Source organism: Sipha flava, unplaced genomic scaffold (genome assembly GCF_003268045.1).
Source record: "Sipha flava isolate LNK unplaced genomic scaffold, YSA_version1 249_pilon_pilon, whole genome shotgun sequence".
Classification (NCBI taxonomy): domain Eukaryota; kingdom Metazoa; phylum Arthropoda; class Insecta; order Hemiptera; family Aphididae; genus Sipha; species Sipha flava.
The window spans coordinates 1,354,662-1,367,016 of NW_020272898.1; the positions used below are offsets into that span (position 1 = coordinate 1,354,662).

A 12,355-nucleotide genomic window follows, 5' to 3' on the forward strand; every position below is an offset into this window, starting at 1 on the left:
ACCTAATTGACATTTTATATTATTGAATGTATTATCATATCATAATGATAGACACATTACATTTTTTAAATAAATCAATGTATTATATTCAAAAAAAAATACGAGACATTGGGGGTTCCCTTCCCCCCCATCAAATCATAGGCGTGTATCCGGGGGAGGCAAGAAGGGCACCAGCCTCCCCAGCGACGTTCTTGGCCTCTTGGCTTATAAGGGTGAAACCACGGATATATAGTATCTATATCCGTAGCTGAAACATTAACATTAGGTAATTTTAAGTAGAAGGTAAATTTTAAATTTATTGAATTTTATTATTTGGAATATTTTAATGAATAACTGTTGTGTAATAACTGTAGGTAATAAGATGTGTAGAGAAGGTTGATTTATACTTGATAAAATATTTATAAAAAATAACTGAGTAGTACAATAGTTAATAGGCCTTATTTATAAGTTCATAGTTGTAATAGCATAGGAAACCAATTTTAAGATCAGAAAAATCTTTGATTTGGCGGGGCGAAAAAATTCTGGCTGCTATATACTTTCCATACAACAAAAATAAGTCACAAATATAGATATAGATTATAGGTCGCTGTAGTAAGTAAAAAATTTAAATTTTATAACTGGCCTCCCCAGCCATGGAGGTCTGGACACGTCTATGCATCAAATACGCCCTTGTGCAGTATTACTTACAAAAAACTAAAATTTAATTAATGAGTATGCATATATATTCTTAGCTGTAGTTATTCAATTTTCTTATACACATTATTCACATTAGGGTGTGCTAAAGTACATTCCGTAGAGTGGCCTATGATAGAAATATATGTATAATAATCCAAAATAAAGTTTATAAGGTTCGTGTAATAACGATTGTCATAAACCGGGGAGGAGCCAGTGTTTCCCAACTTTTAATAAGCCGTGAACATATATTTAAAAGAGGTTAAATTATTATCTGATTTCTGAGTACAAAATAGTAGATAAAAATTTATTACTTGGAATATACCTACTAAAATAGTATATTTTAAAATTAATGATAATAAATGAGTACTACAAAAATTACGTCATTTACACAATTTTACGCCCAAAGGATGAATTGTCATCTTCCTCCTCTAGATCCGCCCCTGCTTGTTAGTACTTGTTAGTTGTCCTCAAGTAGGGAAATAATAATCAGATAATTTCTAGGAATAGAGGATAAAACTGTATGAATGTTTTGGTTAATTTATTATCAAGTATACTATAATTCCTGTAGCATGAAACAATTCAAATAATCTAAGAATATTTTCACAAAATAATTTAATACATAATACAAGATATACTTATATATTGATAAATTAAAATTTAATTATATAATGGTTTAACAATTCAGAACAGTAAACGATTTCCACAAAGTTCAACGTTTTCATCTTCGCCGTAAGGACAGTTTTTAGTGTTATCGCATAACCAATAGTCTGGAATGCATCTACCAGTGATACATCTGAATTCTTTAATAGAACATAATCGGCTCTAAAATTAATAAATATATTTAGGTATAGAATAAATATTAGAAATATTTAAAACATTGCAATTTTTAGCATATTTGTCAAACAATAATAATCTATCAGTGTTTAAAAATACAATGAAATAAAATAAAAAAAAAGGTAACAAAACTAATTTAAGAGTGCTAAAAAAATATAGTTAGAATTTTAAATTCTTATATAAATCAAGAAACATATTTATTTATAATAATCACTTCTTGTGGTCATTAATCTATAATACTATATTTATCTAAAGCATTAAATATTTATCTGATTATATTATAAATAAAAATGTATTATTATTTAAATAGAAAATGATCATACTTGACACATGTTTATACTTTCATCTTCTCCATTTGGACAATGTCTCGTTTCATCACATAACCAAATATTCGGAATGCATCTACCAGTGTTGCATCGGAATTCTTTGTGAAAACAAGTATGGCTCTATAATAAAATAATTTTCTGCATGATACTCATAAAAAAAAACTTTGAATTTTAGAATTTTTATTCTTAGATTTACGCCTAAAATAAATTAGGAGGATTCTTATTATTATTTAGTACCGAAGCATTCATAGACGGTACTACGGGAGGGGCAAGGTAGGCGGCTGCCTCCCCTGCAAGTAAGAACTCTCTTTATACATTTCGAATATTGATTGGTAACCCCTCATATTACATACTTATTTAGAGTCTGCATGGTTGTAAGTAATAATATTATTATCTACAACCATGGGAACCATTCATGTAAATATGCTGATAAGATTTTTTGCGTCAACATTTTCAATATTATTATAATTTATTTTTATCATTGAGAAATCATGAACCAATATTATTACTTTATTATTATCTGTATCACAAACGTTTTGTATGATTTTATACTTTGATTTGACTTGATTTTTTTGGATAATATTATTTATAACAAAAATTATGAACACAAACCAAAGTAAAAAAATAAAAACTTTATACGACTTTTTCATATAAGAACCATCATAAGCGCCTCTATGAGGTGTGCCGGATATTCCTTGGCACACCCTAATGTGAATAATGCGAATAAAAAAATTGAATAATTACAATTGAGAATATATGTGCATACATATTAATTAAATTTTAATTTTTTGTAAGTAATATTGCAAGTGTTCAGAATAAGTCTGAAATAATAATTACGTGTATATTTTACCAATCGTTATTATACATCATTAACGAAGCCTTTATTTTTAGAATTTAAATCATAATACGGTCTACATGTAAGTGTTTATAGCCTCCCCTTTATATTTTGAAAAAAATAACCAATAAAATGACAGGGCACACTCAAATGTATCACTCTGAGTCCGCCAATGACAACCATCACAGGTAAATTGTGGTAAGTTATTATTTTAAAATTTTAAAAGATATAATATTATAAATGTAGGTATTTTTAAGTGTATTATTCATTTTACAAAATAATCTTATTTGAAATAAGTTAAAATAGTTATCAATTAAATACTTTTTTTTATAGTATTTCTAGTCCAAAGATTTAGACAAAATAGTGTTTATATTTTACTTCAAGTATTTCCTGCTCCCCTCCCTGCCAAGAGGGTCTAGTACCGCCTATGGATGCATTATAAATGAACATTGTTAAATATATATTAATAGTATTTACTGTAAAGCAATTCACAAAGAAATGTATTGTATATTAAATATTTTACAGCATAGCAAATTTACGTTCAGTGATTTAAATGTAGTGAATTTAACTTTAATATTAGAGTAAACTGATCTATAATCAAATTTGAAGGTAAGAACTTTATCTGTGTTTTGTTGGTCAGTTTTTTTCCGACATTGTAATTTTTTAGCAAGTTATGATGTCTTAACACGTTTAAAAATTAAAATATTGAAAAAAAATCGATCAACAAAACACAGATAATGTTCTTCCCTTAAATTTGATTATTGATCAGTTTACTCTAACATTAAAGCTAACTTCACTACATTTGAATCACTGAATCCAAATTTGCTATGTTGTACGTATGTCAGACGAAAACAACATACGCGGGTGTGACGTCCTCTTAAAACACAAAACTTCGAAAGTACGAAAGTATTTTAATATATTACAAATTATCATTAATTATCATAAATTACAAATTTTTTAAAAATTATATTTCATAAATTCTTTAATGTAGTTCTTTTAAAAATAATGTTTTATGACTTTTTTATATCATACATATTTTTCAGTGGGAGGTAACATTTTTCTGGATGAGCTAGAACTCCCCTTGTCCCTTGGCGTTAAATAAAAAATCAAATACAAAAAAATAGTTTAAAAAAATAAAATATTCATACTTCACACATTTTTAAGTTTTCGTCTTCACTGTTGGGACAATCATTTATTCCATTACACACATAATTGTGCGGAATACAGCCACCAGTTTGACACATGAATTCTTCATCGTCACATGCTAGACTCTATAATAAAAGTTTTTGTTTGTATATGATTAAAATATATAAATCGTAAGGTTTTCAAAATATAAGCAGATAATTAATCTACCTATGTTGTATTGAAATTACAACAAATTTTAATTACAATTATCTATAAATAATAATGAAATCGGTTTTTAAAAAAAGTTTTAGTACAAATTTTAAAGATAAAATACGAGTATGATATGATAACACATAGGTATATATATATATACCTATTTATACATCATATAGACATACATCGATAAATAGAAACTAAATAATTCTATCATAAATAAGGTAATGAGACTACCTATAGAACCTATTCGTTATGGCTCAAGTACTTGCTTAAGTATTTTAACATTTAGATGCAAGTGCGTATTTAAAGATTATTTATGGAGGACCTTCATATATTTTGATAATAATTATTTTTATTATTATTTATTTACTAGCTGGGATTTTGACAATAGGGAGTTGGACCCTCAAATCCCCCCTTATTTACACCACTGCCTAGATAACTTGATATATCAATCATTAAAATGTATAAGATTGTTACAATATTATTATTTAATTTACAAATTTTACAAATTCAGATGACAATATACACACAACAAGATACATGTAAAATATTACATACGCAGGGCCTGATTGAGTTGACGATCTACCAAGAAAATCTCGGCCGTTCAAATTATGGACCATTTTTTTTGAATTTTTGAGAATGCTTATATATATAATCGTATCATGTTTAGAATATAATAGATAAAACATCGAACAATTAATTTGATAAATCTATTGAATAAATTGTTTTCTGTATTATATATTACTAATACTACTATTACTGCTACTGTTATTATTATTATTATAATTAGTTTGTTACTATTTTAAATACAAAAAATATCACAGAAGTGCTAAAAATAAAGTTAAATTATTTGACATTATTTTTAATAATTTAGTGCATTAGTTAAAATTTTTATAAAAATCAATTTTATATCATTTCAAATGTTGACTTATTTCTACTTGGTCAATTTTTAAAATAGAAAAAAGAAAAAAATATTGTTTTCACACACGGCCACGGTGGCCGTGTGTAACTGACGTATTAGTTACTAATTTAATAATTATAAAGTAGGTATATTAATAATAATTATTATAAAATTACTTAATTGCCATAATATATTTTAACTATTTATCTATATACTATTATTTATTATTATACTTATTCTCTTTCTTTCTATTTGTTGTCATCCAAAACTATTATTATTTAGCTATGTGTAAGCATGTGCTGAATCAATCTAACATAATATAATAATTTACCCATAGCCCATAGATCGTATTTATATAATTATATTGATTAGTTATATATTAGAATAGAAGTAATAGTTATACAAATTATAAAGGTTATATTTTTGGTTCCGATTATGGAAAAAAATTTAAAAAGTGTCAAAATATAGGTTTCGGTTTTTTGGAAAAATAAAAACTAACGCCATTTCCACCGTGGCAGTGTTCACTTTATACAAAAATTGTTTGCAAAAAAAAATGTATCCGAGTATGTAGAAAAAAGTTAAGGTTGTCTTTAAAAAAAAGTTGTATTGCGCATGCGTGAACCGTAAGAGTAAAAAATTTAAAAAAATGTGCATTACAGTGCCTCCTAAGCCCTCCTAAATATTCATTATATACAAGGTAACCCAGCTAAGTTATTTAGAAATCATGATCACACAGTATATTTCAATATATTTGTGTCTATAACTAGCTTCTTTGAACTTTCAAACCAAAAATATGCATTTTACACAAGCATTTAATATGATTGAAAAAATTGTACTACTAGTGAAAACTAGATAAGTCGAACTTCGATAAGTCAAAATAAATGCCATTCCCTTGTAAAGCCGCATAATTCTCTAATAATCATAAATATTTAGAGGTATATTTAAATATGTTCAATAAACATGACCAGAATTATAATATCTAAAACTGCATGCATTTCCTTTTAGAAAAAATTTATATTTTTCAGTGTAATCATAGTATAATTTTTTTATCTATTTTTGATTATTTATTGTTTAAAATAAATTAAAAATATTTTTATTTTTTATAGGGTGGTAGAAAGGTAAGTGAATAAATAAAAAGTAATTGTCATAAATGTTTGATAATAATAGACCAGTGGTTTAAATATTGTATACCGAGATGGGCTAATCTACCTCAATTCGACCTGTATATATGTATTATTTATTAATTATATTTAAATTGAATACATTGTTATTTTTTTTTTCTAGGCCCTCAATTTATTGTTTAAATCAAAATTCGATATAATAGGTAATATTATAATCATATTTAAAACTATTCAATATAAAAAAAATAAAATGAAAAAATGAATATCATAACTATAATCCTGCAAATATTTTGATACTTGTGGAAATAACAAATTTTTTTTTTTTTCTTATAATAACTTGTTAGTTGTACGCAAGGCTAACTTTAAGTCATTTAACCCAGATGTTATAAAATAAAATTAATTTTAAATCTCTAATTGTTAAATATTTAAATATTTGATTTATTTATTTTCCAATAATTTCTCAAATCACAAATACTACACTTATTATTTTTAATAATATAGATTGCAAACAATTCTTATGAAGTAAAACACGATCAACTTTTCAATTTTTATTTTATAAAATAAATCTATAATATTGTGTTTTCAGAATTTAGTTCTTAATTTATTATAATTATTATTATTTTTAATTATCAAAATTATTGTGTTTCATGATCTTTATTTGTTTAAGTAAAAATTATTTTTCATAAGATATTTTTTTTAACTAAAATTATAAATTACTTGCATCCCAAGTTAGTAAGTTATATTACATTTTATTGAGAAGTGTGAAAAATTTTTTGATTTTACTTAATAAAAATATAATTTATTGATATAATTATTAATTTATTTGTCCACCGGAAGTTTGTAGTCAATTCAATATTTTTGAAATTATTGTCATCATTTTCATAAGCAAACGCTAATTATTTAAACAATGTTCTGACTGTATTTAATTTGATTTTATACTCTATCACTAGATAGACTAATAAAATTTATTTTAAATTCATAATACAACTTACTGGATCAAATGGAATGAACGCTGTAATAAAAGGTACTGTTAATAATATACATAAAAAGTATAATACTTGCATTTTTATCTAAATACGTATTAAGTAAATTCATGAACTGTTAAGACAAAAATATAACTATGGTAGTATAAGTAACTTAGCAAGTGCCATATACTTGTTTGTACAACACTAAAGGTTATCGAGGTTATAGAATGCGATTACCTACCTACATATGCAAATTGTTATCATTTATTATTTAGTATTAACGTATATAAAACGCTATATAAACAATAAATAAATTTCAATGGAACACAATTAAAAATTTCATAGTTATCGTATAGGTAAACATATATACATAGAGTTCAAATGTTTTTCTTTTGTAGCCAGTCTTGAAAAGTATTTGAGTAAAAATATTTGAATAAAAGTATTCAAATACTTTGCTTGTACTCAAATACGAAAAATACTTTTTTTACAAATTTAATTTTAATTTTATCACATTAAAATAATAAATTAATTTACCAATTATTTATTAATATTATATTAATAAGATTTGACAACCATTTATCCGGCTTGTTTAAATATAATCAATATTCATATATGGCATATTTTAAAAATTTATCTTACAGAACTCTTCCAGCTATAATAATAATTAATAATTACATTATAAATACCAAAACCTGAGAACCCTATTAATAGTCTGCAACATTATACACAGGGTCGGTCTGACTCATGTTGGGCCTCCGGTAAGAATTGTACGATGGGCTTCTAAATAACAAAATATTGGAGTGAGATTTAATAAAGACGCTGTGTTAAAAGCCTGTAAACCTGCATCATACTTGGCGATTACGACACCGACCAAAATAAAATATTAATTTATAAATGTTGTTGATTCTTATCGCCATCTCTGAGAGTTTTATTGTAGACTACCGAAAAAACCGCCCAATGAGCAATCTATAATATTTATAATCAATGATTATATGTTACTATTACCAGTTGCTAAATATATGCAACAAATATTTATAAACAATATTAATTATTAAAGAGTAATATTAATTTTTTTAAGATGAACTAATTATTAAAAAATGGGGAAATATAAGAGATGCATTCAGGTCAGAATTTAACGAAATGTATATATATATATATATATATATATATATATTGACTAATTTCAATTTTTATTAAAAATTATTGACAGCTTCAAGTTTAGATGAAACTATCCCCGATTATATTGAAGATAACCTCGAGTCTCTAAAAGTAATAGAAAATTCTATTGACTCTAATGTCTTCTAATGATTTCTATTGTCTCCAATAAAAAATCTTGAGGATATAAACAAAAGTTAAATGAAGAACTTGATAGGGAAATTTTAAAAGAACTGTAATATGATAAACACCCTCTTAGTTAAAACGAAAACTAATCATTTTTTGCTTGAGTAATATCACCGATAAATACATTTTTTGTAGATGAAAAACTTGAATTTCGTATAGGCGTGATTGGATAATGGTAAACTGTAGCAAAAAAAAAATTAAGATCTTAAAATCTGCGACAAAACCGATAAGATACATTATACAAACTGCGGCAATTTATTATATATACATATCGTTACAATAACCTATATATACACACGTTTATTGTTTAATTAGGAATAATATGTTATGACAGCTATTAGTCTAGAGCAGGAGTCGCCAACCAGTCGATCTTTTTAAGAATACAGGTCAATCGTTGTAAAATAATCGGATTAATCAGATAATGGAGATATTAGATTATTATTATTATTATGAAAAAACAATAAATAATTATTCTTTGGAGCTTAGACCTTTATTATTTTTGTTCATCAAACAAATCTCTTTCTAAAGACCTAAATTCTCCTGGATGTCGATAACCAAGGACTTAAATGTCAAATATAGTTCACTTGTTTGAAAAGGTTGGTGACCCCTGGTCTAGAGACTCTTAGAGAATTAGACATAAAAATAAATAAAAACCAATTTTTAAAATTGAAAAATATTATTATTATTAAAAATTATTTTAAGATACCATAATAATCGCTTGTAACTAAGGGTTAACATTTTGTTGTTTATTTTTAAAACAAACTTCTTTCAAAAATTCAAATCTTGAAATTCGTTCATCTTCTTTCATTTATCGCTCTTTGAATTTGTATTTTTGTCATGTCGCTTTATTTCTTTTTTTGTATTATCCCTTCTTCTGCTATTTTAATTTTTATATCTATGTATTACCAATATATATGATATTACCGATCATGGGTGTAAGTAGGAAATATTTTCGGAGTAGGTTTTGGTCTAGATTTATATTAGTACTATTAAACATTAAAATTAAATATGAATTATTTATTTAATACAATTGAATACCAATACAATATTTTGTATTGGTGCATTGTATTGGTTCATTGTATTTTATGCAACTACAGTTGCAGGTTATCTTCACACACAGCATACTAAATTTTTGAATCTAGTTTCTTAAATTATCCAGTGTGCAAATGCGTGACACTAACTTCGCTGTCACGTAGATTTTGAGTTCAAAATTTAACTTCTCATTGTAACGGATAGGTATGTTACGTATTGGTGAAGTTATAGCAAAACAATCTAAAAGTTAATTCTGTGGATACCTTACTAAGTTGATTTGCATGCAATGCTTAATGTTGACATGACATGAAACTTCATTTACATTTTAATGTTACTTGTGAGTTTAATGATTTGTATTTAACATTACAATTGAGATGTTAATGGTATATAAATAATTTACTTTCATGTAAAGTTATAGGTAGATATCAAATGTGACATTTTTGAAAACGTCAGTAACCACCTAAAAAACGCGCCACTGGCAGTTGATCGAATTAATAGAATACGCGTTTTTAAATTAAAAACCATATAATATGAATGATGTCGCGACTATTTTGGTCGCGCGTTCAACATGTCTGGTTGCTCGAAAAGATTAGAACGGTGCGGCCAACTTTGTGGCGCCACTAAATGTGAAACCTTCAATTTAATTATTAATATCTTTTGGTGGCGCTGCTATGGTGGCTTCGTGTAAAAAAATTATAGATTTATCTTATCTAGAACGTACAACACTATAAAAACTTTCATAGACGTCGCATTTAAGTCACAGGCGAGTTGGTATGGGTATGATTTATTTTCATACCGTGTTAATCAGTGGCGCACACTCAAAAATGAATAGAAGTAGCATATTGAATGGAAAAAATAACACCCACCCACTAAATCACTTTCAAAAACAGACCCGTGGGGGCTTCGCCCCAACACCCCCTAACTAGAATTCTCTAAACTTGTTCAACTTGCCTATTTTAATGTCTCTGAATAATTATTATTATAGTTTATGTAGATATAGGTACAATTGAATTGATATCCTCATATAAGTCATGAGACTTCGGATACCCAAACCACCCACCTCTAAAAATGCAGAGGCCTCTCAAAAACCTCTTCAACACGCCACTGTACATAGTAGATTTATTATGATGTAGTCATGTAGATGTAGATATTTTGGGGCCAGGAGGACTACCCACCCACCCAATTTTTCAGGGGTAGCAGCTGCTACCCTTGAACCCTCCAGTGTGCGCCAATGGTGTTAATAATGTTTATTCGTTTTGACAATATGTTTAGTCAGACGCCCAAGTAGCAAGGACTCAGCATACTTTTAAAATTACTTTTTAGTACATACTTTTACAATTTACAATTGTTTAATAGGTTAAAAAAATTATTAAATGCAATGTTTGATTCCCCTATAAAGTCAACTGAGGTAGGATGTTTTTATGTAAATATTTCAAAAGTATCATCTTATTATTTAATACCTTTAGATGAAATTAGTTTGAAATGTTTTTTTGTTTCTATATCCAACAATAAAGCTATAATGTTTACTTTATTGCATTCATTGTAACACTACATGAATAAAATTATATTTGATTTTTAATTATTTTAAATAAAATTTTATTACATTTAAAGTGTTTATTGGTTTATATCTCGCACATTAGTAAATTTAGTTATTGTGTAAGAAATAATCACTTTATTTTATATAAAAATAAACTATTATTTATTTAGCTTATAAAAAATCATAAATATTTTTGTCTATATGTAAATATATAATTTATTTCAAAATTTAAGTTTGTTTCAAATGTAATATTTAAATATTATGATACATAATTATACGTTTTAAATCATAATAATGTGTATAAAAAGTAATAAATAAATAATAAAATGAAAAAAAAAACAATATATAGGTACATCTTATTATGAATTATGCCTAAATAATAATTATTTATCATGAATTTTGTTATTAGAAATTGTTATGTATTTATAAATACAATAATTTATAATTATGTAAATTGTAATTATATTTATATTTGTATTGTGTATATGCTCTAGATAAATAAACTTTCGTAGACAGCATAATCTGAATGAATGTGTTTATTTTTTCTTACATAATATTTTAACCTTTTGTATCTATTTATAATTTCAACTCTTAACTATTTACCTAAGCGTTATTAACAATACAACCAAATTCCAAAGTTTAGACTCAGAAATTCCCAAGAAGCTTATAGTTAAATAACTATAACTTTGAATAGTATTGGTAAGCAAAACATAATTTGGAAAGTTAAATGGAAGTAAATTTTTAACATTAAATATGGAAGTCAATTTTGTGATGTATAATAATAGTTACAAAATACTACTATATTAACTTCGCATGGTAAACTAAACATAGATCGCATTTGTTAATATCAAGGGAAAGTCACTTGTACGTTACTAGGCTTTAAATATTAACCTCGCATCATACAATAAAACATTCATGTGACGTCTCATGCACTGCATTTTGCACACTTAGTAGTGTCACCCTACGATTTCGACAGTACAGTTCAGTTTTTCGTCTTATTTGTGTGCAGTTTTTTGTATTTTTGTTGCCTGTCCAGTTAATCGTTCATTTATTGTCGAATTTCTCAAATATGATTTAATACGTCGTAATGTTGAAAAAGTTATTTCTGTAGTAGTTGTTGATACGGGAAGTGTAGAAATAATAGTTAAAAATTGTTTTATATTTGAAAAAAATTCAGAATCACATTTTAAAAAATGCTGATGATGCTGAGGATGGTCACCCCTCGAAATAGTTCGAGTTGTCATTGATTCTTTCAATTTTCTTAGCCAAAATGCTGAGATGGAATTTAATCTAATATTTATTACGGCTTCAAAAACTTTAACTGATGCTGGTGGCACAATGAGTGTACCAAGATTAAAAAAAAAAAAAAAACAAATTAATCGAGACAATTATTAAGATTCTATGCCGGAAGAATATTATAGAAAAGCACTTTTTATACCATTTCATG

At 26.1% G+C, this 12,355-nt stretch overlaps 1 protein-coding gene across 1 annotated transcript; it reads right to left on the reverse strand.

The window, feature by feature from the left end:
* Positions 1 to 1,196: 1,196 nt before the first annotated feature.
* LOC112684425 (very low-density lipoprotein receptor-like) lies at positions 1,197 to 7,176 on the reverse strand. Its single transcript, XM_025555963.1, has 4 exons — positions 7,026 to 7,176; positions 3,819 to 3,941; positions 1,833 to 1,955; positions 1,197 to 1,497 (listed from the first exon to the last, which is right to left on the reverse strand). The coding sequence occupies exons 1-4, from the start codon at positions 7,095 to 7,097 to the stop codon at positions 1,357 to 1,359; spliced, it is 459 nt and encodes a 152-aa protein (XP_025411748.1). The 5' UTR covers positions 7,098 to 7,176; the 3' UTR covers positions 1,197 to 1,356.
* Between the last annotated feature and the right edge of the window lie 5,179 nt (positions 7,177 to 12,355).